This window comes from Xylaria bambusicola (genome assembly GCF_022495145.1).
Source record: "Xylaria bambusicola strain CBS 139988 unplaced genomic scaffold F5B22scaffold_34, whole genome shotgun sequence".
NCBI classification, from domain to species: domain Eukaryota; kingdom Fungi; phylum Ascomycota; class Sordariomycetes; order Xylariales; family Xylariaceae; genus Xylaria; species Xylaria bambusicola.
The window spans coordinates 67,206-89,136 of NW_025953587.1; the positions used below are offsets into that span (position 1 = coordinate 67,206).

The window sequence follows — 21,931 nt, forward strand, 5'->3', positions numbered from 1 at the left end:
CTCACTGCCTTGTCGTGCCTTGCTGTGCCTTGTATCATCACTTGCAGTCACCGGGTTTGCCTTCACGTTTACATCCCTACTCCTACTTACCTACCTACCTACTTGTGTCCCTCCACGTCTTCCCTGGCTTTCTCCCTCTCTCCCTCTCTCCTCCTCCGCCTGTCTGGTCTGCAGCCTGTATCTCTTTTTCTTACAATAGGTACCATATTATCTTGGCCTCTGACGTTGCCATCGCCGCAATAGCCGCCCGCACTACAAGGGAAATTCAATCGACTTAGTATAACCAGCCCAACACACTACTCTGTACCTGCCTCTTCCGCCTTTCTAGCAACCTCCGGTGCTGCATTGGAAAACCCCCTTGACGGGAAAGACTGTGCCTCGCTCGGGTCAGCCTGTAATAACTTTATCGCGAAGATTGGTCCCAGCACTAAAATCTTGGAACACTGTTCTTTCTTAGACCTTCTCGACGAAGTGCTGGACCCCTCCATTTAGCTACCACTACTCTATATACGCGCGTTCAAGGTCTGTGACAGGAGGACGGTCTTGCAATCTTGCGTTGGCGAAGTGACCATTGGGTCCTCTGCGATGAGGAGGTGGTGGTGGACCTCATCGATCGGAAACTCAGGTTCGAGGGCCATAGCATCTACTTCCTGATTCCGAATATAATCAACTGCGTCTCCTTATCAACCCTCGAGACTTGCTCACATTGTTTGCCGTACGCTATGAGCCGTTGTTCCAGGTCCATCGAACCTCAAGTTTCACGATCTCGCTGCCATTAAGCTCCGTCCGCTTCCTGCGAAGCTCCACTCCGTTTCAGTATACCCTGTATCTACCATCTTGCCCACAGTAATCTCTATATATCGCCAATCTGGTGTGGGGATGGATCCTCGTTTTCCGGCCACGCGCGAGGAGCTTTACAATGTCCAAATGGACGTCAAACAAATACACATTGTACAGAATAACCATGCCGACAGACTCTCCCGCTTAGAGAAGCGACAAGCCGATGATGCCGCCATCAAGTCAGTTTGGAACTCTCCATTCCCAAGCGCTCTGAGTGGCACTCCGCAGCATGGTAAGGAATCATCTAAACAACACTCATCAAAGAGCAGAACTCTGATATTCCTTTTGTATAGGCCCGATACAAATGCCTCCAAACGAGATATTTGACGACTTCGAAGAACAAGGCCAGAATCTCCTGGGCAGCCTACACCTTGACGCCGAAGATGAACCAACAAGACGGGGTGCCGCTTCTAGAGCCAACAGCGTCCGTTTCGATGAAAGTGCCTTGCAAAGCGCCAGCTGGGCACAGAACGGTCGGCAATCGGGGGATTTCGGTCCCATACGACCTGGTAGCGGATTAGGTACCCATGGAATGATGGAACGTTCACTATCACATAAGTCGGATGGCAGACACAGCTCAGCCGGCCACTCGGTGCATTCAATCCACTCCCACCACTCGGTCGCTTCTGGCCGGGGAAGTAGTCTAGGTCTGGATACAACCTTTACACCTGGTGGCCAGGAAGAAGATTCTCCGGTGGGCATTCCAGAACCACCGCCGAGCTTTTACGTTCTCGGCTCGGTTCCGTCGATCGTTAGGTGCTGGCTGACGCCCAACTTTTCTCACGACACTCTCCTGTATGCAGATATATGTACCGGATCACAAAAGTCTATGATAGAGTTCTCCTTGGTTAAAGACTTGGACTTGGTAGATGATATCCACCGAGATTTGGACGGAGTCTACCGCATTCGACTGCATGTGTATCTCACAGAAGCAACTGTGGCCCATTCTAATCCGCGAGGCCTTAGTCCTGCACCCCAAATGCCAAGCATGGGTTGCACGTTCGAAATAGCTGGTATGGATCAGCCCGACATTCCAGACGCAAAGAGGGTAATCCGCATTTTCATTGGGAGCGAAACTTTGAGAGAACACTCGGCGGACGTTCTTTTCTCACAGAATCGAATGACTCTGTACAGCGGCGATCGCGAAAAGTTGTCGGTGCCATTCGTACGCCCGGAAGACCATGGGGCTTTTAAAAACATTCGTACCATGGCTATTTACACCGAAAAGCCCAAATTGAACGCTACAGCGCGCCCGTTCATTCTTGGCGAGACCAAAACGCCACTGGCCAGTAATGTAACTTCCGACTCAATGCCCGTTAAATCGGCTCAAGACGGGCCAGAGCCCCAAGAAGCAAACACACCCAATTCAGAGCAAGCAAATCAGCAAGCTATAACCGCAGACAATAGTACCGTATCTGAAAGTGGAGGCGAGAGCGAGAAACTATCTAAAGAGAACGGCTTGCACGAACACGTAGGCATTCAAGATAGAGAGCCTCAAACCCAAGCTCCGGATACCTCGATTGATGGGGCTCGTCGCGCATCAGGACCAAGCAGTATTTGGAACTCATGGCGCCAAGGAACAGCTACCAATGGTGGCGATCAAAAAGACAGCACGCCTTTGAGCGGATACCAACCGGCGGGACGCGGTCGCAACATGAAGGTTCTCAAGCCGATGAAGCCATCGTCGTCGTCAACTTCAACTCGGACGGGAGCGTCCTATGAGCCGGCACCGCTGGCTAGGAGCAGTGGCGAGCTACGACGGAAGAGTCAAGGGGTAGCAGAGGGGAGTGCTAGTAACGCAATCCGCTGGGAGCAGAAGAGGACATCAATTAGCGGAGCAGAGTCCAAGGCAGTTCCAATAACCCGGGAAGCTCGGAGTGTATCCAGTACACCTCGGACATCGACCAATCCAGTTGGCGGAGCATCGGCTTTTTCGTGGATGACACCGTCAAGCAAGCCTAAGACTCCGACAACAGCACCTGACTAATCCATTTGGTACGCGACAAGACCAATTGTTTGTAGCTTTGGGCCAGTGCTGTTCAGCCTCGCCCCATCAATTTTGATGGCTTCTCCTAGCTAGCAATATTTGAGTTTAGAAAAAAATTCGAAAATTTATTAAAAAGTATGCATTCGCCGAGGGGTGACACATTGAAACCTGATAATTCAAGTCGCCGCGTATTATATATATATGTTCGTGCCTTCATCAATCATCTCCGTTTCTCGGCTACATGCAAGACCGGGCATGATGTAACTGCAGATGGCGCTAACTAATACAGATAGAATTAGAGAGTTAAAAATATAACTACTATGTAAATATAAATGACTAAGATAGCCTTGCTGCTTGTAACAACAACAACAACAACCTCGAAGTTCGGCAGCCCAAGCGTGGAACAATAGAATGGAGAGACTCAACGTTGACTACTCAGTCTATCTAGTAACGGACTCAACGCCCGCCATCCTCGGCGACAAGGACATTTGCGAGGTCGTTGAGGCGGCATTGCGGGGCGGTGTTAGCTGTGTGCAATACCGGGACAAGACCAGCGACACAGGGCTGCTGGTCCAGACGGCACGCAAATTACACGCTGTCACGCAAAAATACAACGTTCCACTGCTCATCAACGATCGGGTCGATGTGGCCCTCGCCGTAGGTTGTGAGGGAGTGCATATCGGGCAGGATGATCTAGGTACGTGCGTATGATGAGTCCCGTCTGCCCTGCCAAAAGCGGCCTTTCAAGCCTTGAATTCCCGCTTTCGTGCGTAAATGCGGCCTATCATTGGATGACCCCGAAAAGCAAGCGTGAGCGCACAGAAGCTAACGCATTCCACGGCGGCCTACTACGATAGATATCGAATCGGCAAGAAAGCTTCTCGGCCCTGACAAGATCATCGGCGTCACGGTCAGCAACGCCGGAGAGACGACCGCCGCGTGCGACGGGGGCGCCGATTACCTCGGCATCGGGACCGTCTTTGCTACGCTGACGTGAGTCGAATCCCAGTAAATCCTTTGGGCTGTGCTCATTAGAACCCCTGCTTCTCCTTGGCTATAGAACTAATTGAAAGCGCAATATATTTTATAGCAAGGAGAACACGAAGAGCATCATTGGCGTAGATGGCCTACAGCAGATCTTACAACAGCTCGCGCAGGCGAACTCGGCGGTCAAGACCGTTTGTATCGGTGGCATTAATGCGTCCAACACCTCTCGCGTCGTCTGGCAGAGCTCCGTTCGCGGCAAGTCGCTCGATGGCATCGCCGTCGTGAGCGCCATCATGGCCGCTGCAGATCCGGAGGCTTCAGCGCGGGAGTTACGTCAACTCGTCAAGGCGCCGCCTGCCTTTGCCAAGAGCGTAGTCGCAGCAGACCAGCAAGCCTTCTCTCCGGAGATACTGATTGATACGACTCCAGAAATTATTCGCGCCGTTTCTGAAGGAAAGCCTCTTTCTCATAATATGACCAACCTCGTGGTGCAGAACTTCGCCGCCAACGTTGCCCTGTGTGTCGGCGCGAGTCCGATAATGGCTAACTATGGCGAGGAGGCTAAAGATTTGGCCAAGTTGGGCGGTGCGCTCGTCATCAACATGGGAACCGTCACACCCGAAGGGTTAGAGAATTATGGCAAGGCACTCAAAGCTTACAACGCAGTTGGAGGGCCCGTAGTTTTCGACCCAGTTGGGTGAGTTAGACTGATCTTTTACTCACGCGCTTCAGACAAAGATTTAACGTAATATTCACGGATCTAGTGCCGGGGCTACAGCTGTTCGAAAAGCTGCTACCAAGACCATCCTCGGAGGCGGCTATATCGATGTCCTGAAGGGTAACCGGTCCGAGATCCTCTCCTGCTTACCAGGGGGCTCAACGGTGCAACAACGTGGCGTAGACAGCGCAGAAGGCGAAGTGAACGTCAAGGAACTTGCATCAGCCATCAGAGAACTTTCCATTCTCCGGAAGAACATCGTGATGGTGACGGGGAAGACGGATTACATCACGGCCGGACGGCACGTCTACGCGATCAGCAATGGTCACGAGTACCTGGGCATGGTCACCGGTACGGGCTGTTGCCTCGGGACAACGATATCTGCTATGATCGCGGCATACCCCAGTAATAAACTCAATGCCGTCATTGCTGGTGCATTGTTCTATAACATCGCCGCTGAAATAGCGGCTGAGAGGGACGACGTTAAAGGACCGGGTACCTTTGTGCCGGCTTTTCTGGATGAGCTCTACAATATCCGAATAGCTACGACCAAGGGAGATATTAGCTGGCTTGAGAGAGCGAGAGTCAGTATATTGGATATATAGGCGACACGGACATGAACACAGACGTTGGACATGATCTAAATATCTTTTTACATATGCACTTATATGTAGGTAGGGTATATACTGGGTAGAATAGTGAAGTCGTCCTCCAAACTGTCAAATTAGCCATGTATGGGAATGAGTTAAGCCAAGCAGGGCGCAATCAGATTCCAATGATATACAGTATCAATCAATTAAATAGAATGCTATTTAAGGTGAGGAGCTTAGCGATAGATATACATCAGCAAGGGTGCGTATCCTGTACCTTGATACATCATTGTACAGTACCCCGCCCCCGCATCGATATCCATTACCCCGGTAGCGGATACCTAGAACTACACCTTAAGCCATGTAGACCAAGTACCTAGCCTCGAGCGTACGTACATATCATCCGTCTCGCCGACATCACGCTCGAAACTCGGAATCTTCCTATTCTATCTAGGTAGTGCTTAAGCCTGTAAGGAACTCATAGCAATTTGCTTAGAGACATCGGGAGCGTGACACCTGGCGCATCCATGAACTTTGCACGAGCTACATCAAGAGCACAAGCGACTATCCGAATCACCCCTCCGCCATTCAGATTGAATCCCGCTCTGCCTCGCCTTGGCCCGAGATTCTCATCCACCATGGCGCCATCAAAGCGACTTCGTGAGTGAAATCATATCTCATCAACAAACCAATGCATTATTATTATTACATATAAGACTAATAATCACTTCGTTCACAGAGAACCAGGCCATCTTGTTAGTAGTACACCTGAAGGCCCCTGTCTTCTCATCATGTCTTGAAACCGTCACACAGTAATCTAGCGTGTGAACAGTGATCATGATTCTGCCAGGAACTGGTGTTTACTAATGTCTCAAAAGTGTCTGTGATCCGCAGGAGAAGTTCCGCAACGCAATCTGGCAATTCGACAAGATGTACGTACCGTAACCCCTTTATCATCAACGGCCAAAAGGGGTCAGTCAGGCCGTACCCCCTTTCCAGCCAGAAAACAGAAGCCCGGATAGAGATCTTATCTCGTCTCCTTTAGTAATTGACTAACCGCGTCCCAGCCTCCTCACCACTCAAAAAGTCCTCCGCGCAGCGAAGATCCTTCAGATCCCCATCGTCGTAACGACGCAGAACAGGGCCAAACTAGGCGACATCGCGACAGAACTGCAACCCCTGACGCAAGACGCGGCCATAGATCTAGACAAGACGTGCTTCAGCATGGTCGTGCCGGAGATAGCGTCTCACGAACTTCTAGCGTCCAAGCCCGCCGTCGTCATCGTGGGGATAGAGAGCCACATCTGCGTCACGCAGACAGCGCTCGATCTCCTCGCGCGGGGACACCGCGTGTATGTTCTCGCCGATGGTGTCAGCAGCTGCAACGAGCAGGAGGTCCCCGTAGCGCTGGCGCGGCTGCGTCATGAAGGTGTTGTCGTGACGACCTCTGAGAGCTGGTTGTATGAGACCATGGGGGATGCGAGCATTGCCGAGTTCAGGGATATCGCGAAGCTGGTTAAGGAGACGAGTGCTGATACGAAGACCGCTCTTTCGGGGCTGTTGAGTAAGATTTGAAGAATTTATGATTTTACTTCTTTTACTTGATCTCTGTTATTGTTTCTTGTATCTTGATATCTCAATGTTGAATATGGTTTAGAGGGCTACAATATCCAAAGATGTTTTTCTCCCGTTCTGGAAATAATAGTAGTATGTTTGCGCACCAGATAAGGGGCGTGAGCAAAGCTCAGGGAAACGCTACATGTTCAACGTAGATATTAGATGAAACATTTATTTAGATATCTCATCATCAGCTCGGTAACATTTCGTATATATGGCGTCATATAAGTGAAATAATTTTCAGCCCGTTTCCCGAATGCTTTGAGCGCACTAATGAGATGGCATCCGCGCATAACAACGCCCTCACTATCTACGCAGAAGGGGCCACAGGAGCAGGAATGTGATACGTGGTAATCGACCTCGCCGCCACCGTACCGCTGAGCGTCCCATCAGCCGCAACCGAGACAGTAGTTTTCGCGCAATCATGCGAGGCATCCGTGACCCATGCAGAAGCCTGCGTTGCCGCCGCTGTCCCACCACTAACCTTGACATTGACGTTACTCGCAGATCCGCCGGTGGAAATCACAACAACGGCAATACTCCCGTCGACGTTCTTGAAAGCCGTGCTCTTGACGCCCGAGCCTCCCGACGTGGCGACGCGGATCGCGCCGGGGCGAACGAAGCGCGACCAGCTGGCGAATGCCCATAACCGCTTGGATACTTCGATGTTGTAAGGCGACTGCTGGTCTACTTTGATCATCTTCTCGTTGGTGTTGGGCGAGGGCCACTGTACGCCCTCCCAGTACAGATACCCCGAGACCTGCGTCGCGGTCACGGCATTGAAAATATTGTTAGCCCACGTGTACCCGTCGCCGGCGCCGCCGTTACTATACCACGCCGTCGTCCAACCGCCGTTAAGGTCGCATTGCTCCGAGAGCCAGACGGGCACCTTGGTGTTCATGGGGGAATTGCTACCGCCCGTGTACGTGTGGGAAGTCACCATGGCTAGCATCGATTCTGCACCTGCGGACTTGATGGCATTGAGCATGTTGACTTGGTTCCCCCATCCCTCGGACTCGCAGCACCCGATTCCGACTTGTGAGGTCAGGTTTGCGGCCTTGAGGGTTGCGTATAGGACTTTGGTGAAGTCGGCTGCTTGTGCACCGTTTGAGCTCATGCCTGCCTGTCCAATTGTTAGCATTCTATTTTCGATGCCGATTCTGCACAGTAGCTCTCTAAGGATCCATCTATGAGAGACAACAATTTCGCCAGCAGAGAGAATGAGGTGTTATACATACTATATGAGAGTTAGCTAAGTTACCAATGTGGTGTATAGGTTGTAATTTCGGTGATAAACATACCATAGCTAGGTGAGAACTCGGGTTCATTCAGAAAACCAATACTACGAATATTAGATTTCAATGTAATACCAGTCGGGTCGTGTCCTTTCTTGACCCTCAAAGTTCGTTAGACAGAGGCGAGCAACTCACCGAGTAACCGGGACGCCAGCTTCACCGTAATACTTGACATACTGAACCAGGTAATCGGCGTATGCCTGTCTCCAATCGCCACTCTGACAATTAGCTCCAGGAACACCGCACAGCGTGCCGCCGTTGTTCTCGTTGTTGTTCGTCTTCACTGTAAGACACGCAAGCATTAGCAAGGAACTCGTATACGTCATATTACCACATCTTTCCCGCTTGGAAGATTCAAAATCAAAGATTTCGCAAGCTCTATCGAGAGATCGACGAGAAGCGCTGGCACAATGTCTTCTTCAACCCCTATTACAACAACAAAAGTGCGATACCAACAAGAAAAAGAAGAAAACTCACTATATCCCGGCGCGCTCCAAGCATCGCCGTAAATCTGGCGCACACCATAGGTGTTATACGCCTCCTGGCTGACGAACAACTGGCCGCTATCCTTGCCATCCCAGGCATACTGGGGTGTGGCCTTCGGGCCGCCAGGGTTCTTCGGCGCAACTAGTTATTTTGATCATTGTCAGATTCGCATACAAACAAATACAGCATAAAACGCCAAGTTACAATGTATTCATAACATGGAGTGACCAGACCTAGTATTCTCATTGATGGGATAGACTCACAAGTATTCATATGATCCGAGCTACTATCCGGGCTCGAGCCGATGCCGTTCCGCACAATCGATAGCCCCGCACCGGAGGTCGTGTTGAAGAGCAGGTCCAGCAAGTACCGCTGCTTCGTCTTATCCGACATGTTCGTGATGAGGTTCGCTCGTTGGAAGGCGAATGAGCACTACCATTATCAATATCAGCGCCAAGAATAATTCTCGAGAGCATTGATGAGAACGAAAGTCTTCGTCCTCTTAAATGTCGTGATAAACTAGGAAAGCTTGGTAGACTACGATCTACTAAACAAGCAAACTACTGAAGTGAAGGTAAACGCACCCCGAACCCGTCCATCGTCTGATACGTTTTCGTCAGGTCGACGGTGATAGTCGACGCCGCCTGGCGCGGTGCGAGATCCAGCCATGAGGGCAGGGCAGTGGCAAGCGGCAGCACGCCGGCGACAGCGAATCCTAGCGTTTTCATCGTGCTCTTTCTCGAATAAGCGTACTGTGAATGTGTGGAAATTGAAGAGTAATAGACTATTTATTCAGTACGACACGGCATGGGGAGCGAGCAACATAAGCTCATATATCTGCACCACGAATATGTTGAATAGCCAAACCCTTCAACACATCGTTGTATTTGCCGGGCATCCCTCCTCCAAATAGCAACCCCAACTACCTATGCAGCTGTGCATGGACATCATGACATTTAAGGGGGTCGAGGTCGCCGTCTACATTTTTGCGGCTGTTGATTTAAGGGCGGCGGTATCAGAACTCCGAATCATCTGTAAGGTCAACTGGCTCAACAAAGAGGGCGTGGTTAGGCCAAGGGCGGGTAAATCGTCAAAGGTAATTTGCTCTTTCACCAATATATTTATCCAGGTTGTTCTGGCCACGAGAAGCGTTGCTTACCTAAGGCCGCAATGGCCAATGCGGAACTCAGCATGTACCCAAGTGTTCTCTGCGCTGCTGGATAAGCTACTTTCGCTACCACCTCGCTGGGTTCTCTCCGGACCGGTTGTATCAGCATCGTCATTGTAACAAACCTTTCAAGGTTAATATGGAAAAAGAGGCATGGAGGACACTATTAGAAAACAGTCAAATGCAGCAAGTGAGGAACAATGTCACGTATACGGGTGGACAATAGGTTGATGGCAAATGAGCATACTCCATCCAGCCAACGAGATGGTGCTGATTGCATTCATATAATATTGTCATAGCGACAGGTTATATATGCACGATATTGTGCCTTAAAATAGACAACGAGGTCTCTTATGTCCAAAAGGGTGATGAAGAAGTAGATTGATCGAAACACACTAAGCGTGACATGTTGTTCGTTTGTTCGCTAACGCTCGAAAGAACGTGATTCGGTCGGCTGAGCTCTCCTATAACTAATGTATGCTCCTCTTATGAGAAGAGATGCTTTTAGGCAGTAGCTGTCGCCGATCGAGATGCATTGCGGGATTCACGTTCGAGCAAGGTTTCCATAAAGCCGTTGACAGGCTTTGAAGCCTTGATTTCCTTAGCGATTTGATGATCGATATCTAGTTGTTCATCGGTCCAGAGGGGATGGCTGGGTTGAGCGTCTACATCGCCAACGCCGATGAACCCGCCATCGGCCGCCCAATCGGAAGTACGCTTGATGTTTAGCTTCGTCCAGATCTCGTCAATAACATCAACCAATTGGTCACGGTACTCCTTGGTATGGCCGGGCGTTGGTGTGATTCGAAGACGTTCCTGCCCAACAGGTACAGTTGGGTAATTGATCGACTGCACATAAATCTGGTAATTATTCAGCAACATATCTGAGGCTTGCTTGGCAAGCTCAGCATTCCCTACTAGAATGGGAATAATATGCGATGGGTTTGGAATAACTGGAATATCACGTGCATCCAATGCTTCCTTGACAGCTCGGGTGTGAAGCTGCTGAAGCCTTCGATCTCCATTATACTCCATCTGGTATTCAATGGCTGCCCTTGCCCCAGCCATAGTGGCCGGAGGCAAGGATGTTGTGAAGATAAACCCAGGCGCAAGGGATCGAATGGTGTCGACAAGCTTAGCACTCCCAGCAATGTAGCCACCCACGCACCCATAAGCCTTTCCAAGAGTGCCGGTAATGATGTCAACTCGGTCCATGATAGTCCCACGAGGCCGACCCTGTTGATGAGCTTCGAAATCAAGATGCTCAGCGACACCTGCGCCGTGTGGGCCGTACATGCCGACGGCATGAACTTCATCTAAAAAGGTGATTGCGCCATACTTTTCAGCAAGGTCACAAATCTCTTCTATTGGTCCAATAGAACCACACATGCTGTAGACTGACTCGAAAGCGATAATCTTGGGCACATGTAGAGGTAGTGTAGCCAACTTAGATTCGAGATCTTCCAGATCATTATGCTTGAAAACAATCTTTCTCGTACCCGAGTGGCGAATGCCCTGGATCATCGAGGCATGGTTCAAACTGTCAGAGAGAATCACGCAGTCAGGCATTTTGCTGCCGAGGGTCGCTAGGGTAGCATCGTTCGCAACGTAGCATGAGCTGAACACAAGCGCAGCCTCCTTGGCATGAAGCTTGGCGATGGTTTCTTCAAGCTCAATTGCATGCTTGTTGTGTCCGGAAATGTTTCGAGTACCTCCAGCGCCAGAGCCATACTCGTCGAGGGTCTCGTGCATCGTCTTGAGTACATGCGGGTTTCTACCCATGCCGAGATAATCATTGGAGCACCACACAGTGACTCGCTCCTCCTTTTTGGCGCCATGAGCCTGGGGAAATTCTTTGGCAAGCCGGTTGATGTTGTTGAAGTAACGATACGACTTATCCTTGTGCTTTTTTTCGAGCTCTGCTTCATAAAAGCCGGCATAGTCGAACTTGGCGTTCACACCATTCGGCATCGTAGTGGGCGCAGCAGCCACATTTTCCTTGCGATTGGCTGGAGTAGGTGGAGGGAATTGGACTGCATTACACGTTAGAGCCCTTTCCCCCGAGTGTGCGCATGTCATAAAACCTACCGCTCTCACGAGGCGTAAACATAGGAGTGTCAATGGCGCGGGCCTCCTTGTGGCGGCTTGTGTGGATCCTAGCCTTAGAGTGTCCGGACAACGTACGGACACCCGAGACGGCACAGGCACCGGTCACTGGGGTTGACGCCTTACAGCCGACACGAGCCGACTGGATAGCAAGAGCCTTGCCCATGACGGGGCATCGTTGTCCAAGCAGCTGGAGCTTGGAGATGGTACCGCCGCATTGGGAAACCTGAGGCCGAGTGGAGGTTGAAAGAGCGCGCAGAGTGGCGGGAGTAGCCTTCTTCATGAAAGGGCACATAGCCTTGGACTGGCGAAGAACAGCGTCCATGATGGGCAATTCAGTTGGTATGCGCCGCAGTGGAAAGAATTCTCGTCCAGAGCGAGGGGATTTTTTTGAAACACCAACGAACCACGGTCCAGAGAACGAAGCCGGTGAAAGTGGTGACAGTAAGTAGGTAGATAGGGACTTGGTCAGAGATTCCAACCAAGGCTACCCTACAATACTGAAGTATATACCAAGAAATGGCAAGCCAATCTTGGGGGCGAATACACTACAGTGAAGCAATGGAATGGGAGATGGTAGCATAACAAGTGTGAAGGAAAAGACGAGAATTTGAGGCGAAGACAGAGTGACATTAGATGTAGGTATTTTACTTATGTGTCGACGCTGTCGGTAACCCCCCTACCCACCGAAGGGTTGCCCACCAATTGCCCACTATTGTACAGGGGACTACAGGCACTACGGGGCAGATACAGGCAGATGCGATGTCTGGAACCCGCCTGGAAGCTTCGGTGACTCGCAGGAAGCAGGTGCCCCATTCGCCCCACTGACCGAAGCCGCTTTTCTTTGGCCGTTTCTCCCAATGGCACGAGGCGGGATTTGCTATTTTCTGCATTTCCGGCAATAATTGCCTCTTTCTCCATTGGCCAGCTCCGACCGCCCGCGAATAGTGTAGGTACTTCCGCATCACCTACTGTAAGTATGTACATAGAAACTAGGCTACATTAAGTGTTTTGGCGGTTCTCGCTCGAAAGCTTTAACCGCGGATGGTTTAGGCTGGACTCCGAGTCGCATGCTAAGTTGTAAGAAAGGAATTGACTCCAACTAGGTATCAACCTGCCAACCTGCCATTCTCACAAGCAATTTGTCGGCGTGAACCGTCAAGAACTGCTTAAATAGAATTGCAACATAGCATGTCATCATGTATCCTGTGAGCTTCTCGGATCTAATCAATACTCTGTACCACTACATAAGGATCTAGGTAGCACACTAGGCGTCTCGATGCGAGAAGACTTGAGTGTGGTCGTTTTGTGCGAATCAGCTTACATAGTAACCTGTTACTAGTAATATTTAAGCCGTGCTATTAGCATGGTAGACACATAAGACGGCCACGAAAAAGCATCAACGCTTCCGAATGTCCGAACTTCGCAATCGTTTCCGGCCCTCGCAGCATGGATGGATGGATCCGTACCGAATACCTACGCTATGAAGACAATGAGACAAAAAAAATACAATACAATTCAATACTCCATACCTCGGCTAGATCCACTCTCACAGTACCTTACTTGGCGAGCGCAATGCGTGCCCCCCACCCGGAATGTCCTCTATTGTTGGGTGAAAAGACCCTGAGGTCTCACGCCAAGGAGATTGATTGGCATCTTATCTACCTCACAATCCTACTGCAATGTTCATTCAATCGATTTTCGATGAGGCACACTAACGAGCAAGTGATAGCGACGATTCCTGTTGATCTATGAGAAAGAGGCTGGCATACAATAATAGAGTGCTTAAGATGATGAATTTACTTCATTATCTGAAACTAAAGAATACCCATTATTAACCTAGGAAACTTTCCGATTCAGCCGAACCCCCCAGCAACGACGTGCTATGTCTTTCCATATGGGTAAGTGTGTCCCTAGCAGTAGGCATCTGCGTATGTATTCTCTTGAAATTGTTCCCTTTCCTTACTTAGTAATTGTTGTCGCCGTAAGAATCGTTGTTCCGCCGGCTGGAGCCGTACGAGCCGCTGTCGTCGTTGTCGTTCCGAGCTGAGGACCCGTAAGTGTTGCTGGATCCATACGAGTTGTTGTCGCTAGTGCTCGAGCGGTAATCGCTCTTCGACCCATATGAGTTGTCGTTGTCATCATTATTGCTGCGGCGGTTTGAGGAGCCGTAAGAATCGTTGTTGTCATTGGAACTGTACGAGGCCTTGTTGCTGGAGCCGTACGAATTGTCATTGTCCTGGCGGTTTGAAGAGCCATAGGAATCGTTGTTGTTACTGGAACCGTACGAATCGTTGTCCTTGCGGCTAGATCCGTAGGAATCATTGTTGCTAGAACCATATGAAGTGTCGTTATTGCTGGAGCCGTAGGAATCGTTATCCCTGCGGCTCGATCCGTAGGAGTTGTCATCGTTACTGCTGGACCCATACGAGTCCTTGTTCCTAGAGCCGTAGGAATCGTTGTTATTTGAGCCATACGAGTTGTCATTGTTGCTGCGGCTAGAGCCATACGAGGAGTCCTCCTTGTTGTCGCGACGAGATCCGTACGAATCATTATTACTGGAGCCGTAGGAATCATTGTTGCTCGATCCATACGAGTCATTGTCGCCACGAGATGATCCATAGCTATCGTCGTTGCCGCGACGGTTCGAAGAGCCATACGATTCGCTGTCTTTATTCCCGGAGCCGTAGCTGTCATTGTTGCTAGACCCGTACGAATTGTCATTGTCTCGGGAAGACTTGTTCGACGAGCCATAACTGCTGTTACCCGAGGACCCGTATGAGTTATCGTTGTCCCGACGTGATGACCCGTAGCTCTCGGTGTCGTTATCACGTCGGCTAGAGCCGTAGTTGTCGGAGCCGTAGCTCTATAGGCTGTTAGCCATGGTATCCTCATCACACTAGAAAGACGAATATACTTACGTTGTCGTTGTTGTAAGACATGGCGATGGGCTGGTGTGTATCGGATGAGAAGATAAGTCAATGAGTAGCGTAGATAGATAGATGTAAATGCCTGGTCGAGCGAGCGATGGAACAGATCTAAAGATACAGAGAAAGGGAAAGCTCTATTATACCTATCAGACCTCGCTCCCCTCCCAATATGTCTGGCTCCCTCCTTGACTAGAGCGCTCCTTTCAGCTACTCTCGTCTCGGCTACAAGAGGGGCAATCCAAGAGGGAGCTTGATCTCGCCATCGGGAGAAGCTAATGCAATCGACGTCACAGCCGAAGCCACAGTCCATCCATCAATCCTGATAGCCAGTCAGGTCTGTCTTGCATTCGACGTGTGCGAGAAGTCCCTTAAAGCACGTCATTCCTTTGTATACAGTACTTCGACAAGAGGTAGATAGGCCTCGATTCTCAAAAGATGGTAGCCTCTGTTTGCGAGCAAATAGTCTGGCTGATCATGTCCTGAAGCACGAGTGACGTAGCGGCTTCCGAGGCCCGTTTGTAGCAGAGAGTACACGATATCCATGTAGCTATGTACGTGGCCAGTTACCGTATCTACTAACACGCTCGTGGGCACGATTCGTCATCCCTATGAATATCTACACGCTAGGTTAGTCCCTTCGGGAACGCAATGATTCTCTACCATACCGGTAGCTCAATTGCGGGCTCGATGGGTCAACTAGCCTACCTAGACCGGTTTCCTAAGCTGTTGACCACCAGTCACACTTACGTACCACGAAATGTGGTTACTCTGCAGACGCTCAATATTTCCTTTTCAGCTGGTGTCTGGAACGGCTTAGAGCTTGACCGATGCGAGCTGAGGGTGAGGGGCACAGCTTCTATCCATTGATGTCGTGAGTTCACACTTAGCATCGTTGAACAAACAAAGAGGGAGTGATCTATCAACTCTGATCCGATTCTCGCATACACACACGCTTACCTATCTCTGCCTACTGCACCTAGTCAATACTAGGACAATCTAACGATCAGCATTTTAGAGAAACTGAGGCCGCCTTCATACAACAAACGATGTACTTTTCGGAGCTCCCGATGAAGTTGCTTGTAATGCTGGTTGGGATGCTTAGGGCGGGAGCTAGATCTTCTCATTACCTATCGCTACTTTCATACATAGACATGTAAGTATGCATGCGATCAACCGTGCATGCAATTAACCTTAAGCTTCTGCCCGCTTACATACCATTACACCGTTGGGTGAGGAGCAGGCTTGTGTTGACCGTGGGAACCCGCATCATCCACCACCTAACTAGTAGATAATAGATACACAACGTACTACATGTACAGAGACCAATAGCAATAGAACGCTATGCCACGAGATTTACATGCTGAATTTCATTAGCAAGTCACTAAATCAGCCTACATCGAAAAAGAAACGGGCCAGCAAAGGGGCGGTGACCGCCCAGGTTTGATGTATATTGAGTATAGGTAGCGGCCAGATGGGCCATAAGAGGCCTCGACTATGTAAGTCATACCTAGTCTCGGCACTCGCGACTCAAAGTTTCTAAGTAGGTTTAGCTTAAATGCATGTGGCATCTCGCTAGATATGCGGAATCCCACATAGCATGTCTCAACATCTATTAACGCGGATAACAGCCAAAAAAGACATTCGTCTATAGTAACAAATGTCTCAGTTGTAGTTGAAGCTACCCCGCCATGCAAGTGTTGGTTTTCCTGACGAGGTTGGTCAGGCATTGTTGAACAGCTTTGATTGTAATCATATTGTTACTCTCGGCTAAAGATAGGCGTCTCTGGTCTATTCGGGTATCAATGCAGCCGTTGGCTTCTCATTCAAATCATAATCCGCTCATTCAAGGTCATAGCCTGTGCCTCCCTCATCCTAGCCTCCGAAAAGCTGTCGTGATGAAGTCGGATGCAAAGAGAGAATGTCTCTCTATTGTCTAACATAGTGAGTGCCTTCATTAGGCAAGTATCGTTATGTTTCATCATGATCGAGAAGTATCTCTTCCGCTCGTTGTAGCTGTACTATTACCTGAACTTGTAGGCACAGCAAGAGGTTGGTTTCGGGCTTTATGTGTGAGAGCAATGATTTCCTGTAGCATGAGCTCTCTGGTGCTGCGAGTTAATTCGTCTACATCTTCAGCCGTCAATCCAGCAGTTGATATAGGGTCCAGCACTACAAAGGGTTAGTCATAACTATAATACCGGGAATTCAACATTCGTCGCACCTTTGACTGGAATTTTGCCTCCATTGAACACTAGACTCTTGATGTGGAGAATATGAGAGTAATTCGCTACCACCACGGGAACTATAGGTACACCGGCTTGTACAGCTAGGTGGAAAGCCCCTTTCTTGAATGGCAGCAATCCTGGCTCCTTAGAATAGCTACGAGTACCTTCGGGAAACATGTAGACACTCTGTTTGCGCCTTTGGATTTCTTCGGCGGCGCCAGCCATGGCGTCTCTTGCGTTCTTGGAGTTCGCCCTGTCGATGAAAACGGTCCCACTCAGTGCCATAAACCAACCCAGAAACGGCACGCGCTTCAAGTTCTTTTTCGCCGTTACACTGCAGTATTTAGGGAACATGCATCCCAGCATCAGGACATCGAGTTCAGTTTGATGGTTTCCAATGAAGACAGCAGGGCGAACAGTCTCGAGGTATTTGTTCGGGTCATCGACTTCGAAAGAGATGCCAGTTGATAGGGCCATGACATATTTGAAGGCACGAGCGGTGGTCCATTGGGCTATTTGCTCGCGACCGAGGATTCGCAAGACTATAGACGCAAGGGCGCCATAGGTGGCACATATTATGAGGGAGATGTAGGCGGCCAGCGCACGGGCGGCGAAGGCCGCCTTGGGCACAACAGCGGAAAGCATGTATAGAGCTGCGACAAGCCCAGTGTAGCCGGCGAGGAAGTAGATCAAATACGAGGTAAGCGACATGTTATTGAACCATAGGTAACTCGACGGGTTGGGAGGCGAGGATGAAGGCGAGGACGATGTCGGACCTGGAGGGATGGAACGTGACAAGTCTTAGGACTCTTTTTGGAGTTTATCTGTCGTTAGAAACCGAAATTATCGTGGGGCAGTGGTAGTGAAGGTTTGTTGGGGCGAAAGTACGCGCGCACCGAGACCGAAAGGAATGGATAAAGTAGGATTGCTAAGGTAGCGAGTAGGTAATGCAGAGGAGCTGCTTAGAAAGAACAAGTCAATGATGAGACTTTTGATAGGCGAACGCACAGCATGAGGACGGGAAGGAAAATGCAGGTGTTGTTGAGGTTGGATATAAGAAGAATCATAATCGGGCTCACACGACAACAGCACAGTTCAAAAATTGGAGTAGCGCCGGTGTGTCTCCAATGTGCCCACAGGTACCTATCATCATCATACCTAAGTACATTACAGGGACAAGACAAGTACCACCACACGAGGGATTGGTTCACCTCAGCTCAGCCATAACAAGCCAAAGAGAAAAAAAGTGGTGGGCTAACCTGAGCCCATGGCGTTTGGTGGGGTGGAGGGCAAGACAAGCCTCGGCCATTTGCCCATTTGCTGGCGATTTGCGGAGTGACGAAATCGGGGGGTTGAGCCCCACTGCCCGCCTGGGTTAGACACCGACACAGGCGAGACAGGGACTCCCCAGCCCCTACCAGAGCCCCTACCCAACCCACTACAGGGCCAATCAGCGCCCAACTGCCTGCCCAGGTGGGTGAGGGTTCAGTACGGCACAAGTCAGGGGTCATCATCAGGTCTGGTCAGGTCAGGGTCAGTTCTTTCACACATGTGATGACTCGCTTCATTCCCATAGCAGACTGAGCCTGGCTACGGTACTAACCGTTGTAGAGTAAGTTCTACGTTTCTCCACATATGCCTCGATTATACCCCTTTCACATGACACGCCTACACATCTTAGGTTCTCCCCTGCGTTAGAAGGGCAGCGGTGTAGGTGGTAGGATGACATGGCTCACATATCATACAGCACTAACCTTAGGTCCTATTTCAGATATGTTAATAATGATAACTTGTTTTCGACGGGCCCTGACTCCTAGTTGACCTGTCTGGATATGCCTGCGTGAACCCCTAAAACCTAGGTTGCCCTGCTCTGACATAGAGTTTACAGGGTTGGACAGATCTCATCTTTACATGCCGCCGAGCACGTGCTACAACAGACTACTATCTTAAACCCAAAATACTCTACATGCCGACCCAAAAATCCATGCAGATTGACGGTGATGTGACGGCTCGCTAGATAGGAGGGTGGATATTGGAGCCTTGGTCTTAGACATAAGCCAGTCAACGGTCATGTTTTTATCAGTAATCATCACGAGGTTGACAACGGCAATGGACTTTTCTATATAGTCCTTTAATCTAATGGGGGTAAGAGATAATCACATATACAAGCTGGTGTTGGATGTAGGATAGTTCGTTACGGGAAACCTTGGTATTCATTCATCTTTACTAACTAAGCTAGCCAGCTGCTAATTCTGTAGTGACTAAACAACTTTTCCTGCAAAACCAATTATGACTTCTGCTCTGTCGTATGACAGAGCAGCATCCCAAATCCGCAACCCTGCTTGTTCCCTGACAAAAGAGAGGAGGCGAAGGGAAGGGAACTACAAAAAGAGAGAAATAATCATCACCAGCAGAATAATGCAGGTCTGGCTGTAGGTTCCATCCGTGTCTCCCCAGGACACTCTGATAGGCTGCTTCTTGCCCAGGGAGTCGCCCGAGCTGATAGGGACTGTGGCATTGATGGGAGAAGCAGGAATAGTGCTACTTGGGTGATGAATGTTGGGTGTATAAGTGGCAACTGTATGCTTCGTAACCGTGTTCGAGATGGGGGTTCCTGGTGCAGGGACAGTTGCAGTATTGGCAGTGCTGGTGCTATTGATGCCCCTAACGCTCCCGTGTATGCTCATACTCACAGAATACGGTGCGCGGGAGGTCGGAGTTGACAGAGCTCGCGTGGTGAATCCCGAAGTGTTGTTGCTCGCCGACGATGTCTCCCTGCAGGTAGTATCAACGTTTGATTGAAGCGTGACGGCGATAGGTGAAACGTCGATGGTGGAAGTTACGCTTCCAGCGCTAGTCGTGATCGTCAACGTCGAGCGTCGCGTGATAGTAGAGCGGGAACTCGCCATGATAGACCCCGTGTAGCTTGTCAGCAAGGGTCCAGAGGGAACAGGGGAAACAGTCTGCACGACTGTCGCCGTGACAACTTCGGAGACTGTAACATTGAAGGCCGAAGCAGAACTTCCAGACACCCCAGTTTGGCTCTGGGTTGGCAACTGTGAAATGTAGACAGTTACTGTCACAGTAGACGCTGATTGGCTTGTCTTGGTAAGTGTACTGCCATCAACCGAAGTTTTTGTGGCCGATGATAATGTGATAGTAGTGCCTCTGGTGATCGTGACGTAGGGCGTCATGGTGACAGTCTCAGTGCCTGTGTATTCTTCGCAGTCAGATGCCGAGTACACGACCGTGGTCGTCACCGTAATAGTCGGAGATGTAGCGGTTCTGGTGACTTGAGTAGATGAAGGCTGTTCACCAGATACTGAAGTATCGGCACAGCTACACGCTGACGGGATGACAGTGTTGGCGATAGTATCTGGGTTAGACTGAGCCCTACTGTATATCAATAATATGTGAGCGAAAGGCTATGAGGAGATCTTCCAAGGCAGGTAGAAGTGCTACTTATATAGAAATTACTCACCTCGTAGTACGACTAAAATTGCCATTTTCGGCACCAAAAGGAGTAGGGGTACAGTTGCAGGTAGTCGTCACAGTTTCAACATTAGGTGTGTCGGAAGAAGTGGCGGTCACCGCAGCTGTGGCCATTGACGTGTAACCGGTGAAAGACACATCAATAGTCAGAGTGGTTAGGACAGTTGCAGAAACCGGGGGACTAACAGTCTCCGTGAATACATCAGTCGAGGTGACAGTGACGGTAAGGGTCGCAGAGGTAGAGGTAATGTTAAGATACGGAACATCATCTCCGTAGGAATAAGCGCCTTGTTTCTTGTCGAGTTTGTGACCAGTATTGCAAGATTCAAGTTGATCGCGTGTTCCGAAAGGACAAGAGCCTCAAAAATATGTTAGAAATTGGCCTAGGTTGACTTCAGTACAAGAAACTTACTAGCTAGCCCAATACCATCCTCGTAAGCAGCAGCCACAGGAATGATAGCTGCAAGTCCACTAGCAACGACTGCGGCAAGCAGCACCATTCTTAGATAGACTGAGAGTAAGTCAGGGACAAGTCTCGTTTCATATATAGATGAAGATGGCCGCTCACGGTGAGACATGATAAAATGAATGCAGAGAACTATCTTCCTAATTTTGGGTCAGTGTTGTTTCAGGAGCCGAATACAGATTTCAGATGATTCAGCGGATCAACAAAGCTGCAGATAGATATATCAAAGCTATGAAGCCGCTAGCCGTTGGATAGTAGTACAAGATGGGCGCACTGTTATCTAGAGAGAAGTTTCCAGTGTAGATTCGAGGACGGTGCAAACAAGGTAAACGAAAATAACGAGATGAAAAGCACGAACAAATGGGTCCGAGTGAAGCGGAAGTGGTTTTGATAAAGTAGATGATGAGATTAACTTACGTTTGATATTCGAACCAGAACTATTCGAAAGTGATTAGAATTAGGGTTGATGAGGTCTCGATCGACGTGAGTAGTTGAAACTGGGAAGAAGCAGAAGCAGAAAGTGAGGCGGAGAATAAATCAACAATCTAGTTGAAAAAGAGAAAGACGCAGGTGATTAAGAGCGCGTGTACAGAAGTGGGAGACGAAGGGTACGTATTTTATGAAGGTAAACAGACCTCAGTTAATGGAAGTCGACGTGCCTTAGGCAACCGCATTTATTCTTGGGCAAACATGCGGTCTCTGGGAAATAGTTAACTCACAAACAGTTGACCGTAGGTAACGTAATCCCGCCCTCGAAATCATATGAGCAACAATATTTCAGACTTGTATTGTAGTAGGGAGATATTTCAAGTGAACATTCCCAAGCAGATACAATACGTTGTTCAATCTTCTTGTTGATACAAATGCAAATTCGGTACTGAGTATTTCCCAAGTAGATCATATGTGTCCCGTGGCCATGTATTTGGCTTTGGGAAAAAAAAAAAAAAAAAAAAAACCTGAGTACCTAGGTAGACATAAGAGGAAATCAGGCGATGTGTTGGACATCCAGGCCCCTGAGAGACCA

The 21,931-nt window shown here is 49.5% G+C and overlaps 7 protein-coding genes across 7 annotated transcripts; 2 read left to right on the plus strand and 5 right to left on the minus strand.

Moving 5' to 3' along the window:
- The first annotated feature begins 684 nt into the window (after positions 1-684).
- Positions 685-3,121, plus strand: F5B22DRAFT_297865 (uncharacterized protein). Its single transcript, XM_047970487.1, has 2 exons — positions 685-1,072; positions 1,134-3,121. Exons 1-2 carry the CDS (start codon positions 880-882, stop codon positions 2,825-2,827), a joined length of 1,887 nt encoding a protein of 628 aa, XP_047828880.1. The 5' UTR covers positions 685-879; the 3' UTR covers positions 2,828-3,121.
- Positions 3,122-3,238: 117 nt separating this feature from the next.
- F5B22DRAFT_648445 (Hydroxyethylthiazole kinase family-domain-containing protein) lies at positions 3,239-6,697 on the plus strand (the record flags this gene model as incomplete). Its single annotated transcript, XM_047979012.1, has 7 exons — positions 3,239-3,524; positions 3,685-3,820; positions 3,918-4,511; positions 4,579-5,116; positions 5,619-5,782; positions 6,001-6,054; positions 6,190-6,697. 7 exons carry the CDS (start codon positions 3,239-3,241, stop codon positions 6,695-6,697), a joined length of 2,280 nt encoding a protein of 759 aa, XP_047828881.1.
- Positions 6,698-7,049: 352 nt separating this feature from the next.
- On the minus strand, positions 7,050-9,248 carry F5B22DRAFT_648446 (glycoside hydrolase family 30 protein; the record flags this gene model as incomplete). The annotated part of the gene is made up of 6 exons (XM_047979013.1): positions 7,050-7,858; positions 8,041-8,081; positions 8,170-8,317; positions 8,512-8,661; positions 8,784-8,952; positions 9,105-9,248. 6 exons carry the CDS (start codon positions 9,246-9,248, stop codon positions 7,050-7,052), a joined length of 1,461 nt encoding a protein of 486 aa, XP_047828882.1.
- A 667-nt stretch (positions 9,249-9,915) lies between these two features.
- On the minus strand, positions 9,916-12,425 carry F5B22DRAFT_614559 (pyridoxal phosphate-dependent transferase). Its single transcript, XM_047975469.1, has 2 exons — positions 11,777-12,425; positions 9,916-11,721 (listed from the first exon to the last, which is right to left on the minus strand). Exons 1-2 carry the CDS (start codon positions 12,117-12,119, stop codon positions 10,193-10,195), a joined length of 1,872 nt encoding a protein of 623 aa, XP_047828883.1. The 5' UTR covers positions 12,120-12,425; the 3' UTR covers positions 9,916-10,192.
- Positions 12,426-13,760: 1,335 nt separating this feature from the next.
- F5B22DRAFT_648448 (uncharacterized protein) lies at positions 13,761-14,736 on the minus strand (the record flags this gene model as incomplete). The annotated part of the gene is made up of 2 exons (XM_047979014.1): positions 13,761-14,660; positions 14,716-14,736. The coding sequence occupies 2 exons, from the start codon at positions 14,734-14,736 to the stop codon at positions 13,761-13,763; spliced, it is 921 nt and encodes a 306-aa protein (XP_047828884.1).
- A 1,840-nt stretch (positions 14,737-16,576) lies between these two features.
- On the minus strand, positions 16,577-17,868 carry F5B22DRAFT_298019 (uncharacterized protein). The gene is made up of 2 exons (XM_047970488.1): positions 16,946-17,868; positions 16,577-16,893 (listed from the first exon to the last, which is right to left on the minus strand). The coding sequence occupies exons 1-2, from the start codon at positions 17,658-17,660 to the stop codon at positions 16,703-16,705; spliced, it is 906 nt and encodes a 301-aa protein (XP_047828885.1). The 5' UTR covers positions 17,661-17,868; the 3' UTR covers positions 16,577-16,702.
- A 2,416-nt stretch (positions 17,869-20,284) lies between these two features.
- On the minus strand, positions 20,285-21,518 carry F5B22DRAFT_298151 (uncharacterized protein). Its single transcript, XM_047970489.1, has 4 exons — positions 21,325-21,518; positions 21,010-21,047; positions 20,854-20,952; positions 20,285-20,800 (listed from the first exon to the last, which is right to left on the minus strand). Exons 2-4 carry the CDS (start codon positions 21,017-21,019, stop codon positions 20,427-20,429), a joined length of 483 nt encoding a protein of 160 aa, XP_047828886.1. The 5' UTR covers positions 21,020-21,047; positions 21,325-21,518; the 3' UTR covers positions 20,285-20,426.
- Between the last annotated feature and the right edge of the window lie 413 nt (positions 21,519-21,931).

Excerpts from the sequence above, each read along its gene's own strand:
- F5B22DRAFT_297865 (XM_047970487.1), top strand. The coding sequence starts at position 880 with ATGGATCCTCGTTTTCCGGCCACGCGCGAGGAGCTTTACAATGTCCAA. Across the intron at positions 1,073-1,133 it reads GAGTGGCACTCCGCAGCATG|GCCCGATACAAATGCCTCCA; the intron begins GTAAGGAATCAT and ends CCTTTTGTATAG.
- F5B22DRAFT_614559 (XM_047975469.1), bottom strand. The coding sequence starts at position 12,119 with ATGGACGCTGTTCTTCGCCAGTCCAAGGCTATGTGCCCTTTCATGAAG. Across the intron at positions 11,722-11,776 it reads GTTTACGCCTCGTGAGAGCG|TCCAATTCCCTCCACCTACT; the intron begins GTAGGTTTTATG and ends CGTGTAATGCAG.
- F5B22DRAFT_298019 (XM_047970488.1), bottom strand. The coding sequence starts at position 17,660 with ATGTCGCTTACCTCGTATTTGATCTACTTCCTCGCCGGCTACACTGGG. Across the intron at positions 16,894-16,945 it reads AGGCAAAATTCCAGTCAAAG|TGCTGGACCCTATATCAACT; the intron begins GTGCGACGAATG and ends AACCCTTTGTAG.
- F5B22DRAFT_298151 (XM_047970489.1), bottom strand. Across the intron at positions 20,801-20,853 it reads GGATGGTATTGGGCTAGCTA|GCTCTTGTCCTTTCGGAACA; the intron begins GTAAGTTTCTTG and ends CATATTTTTGAG.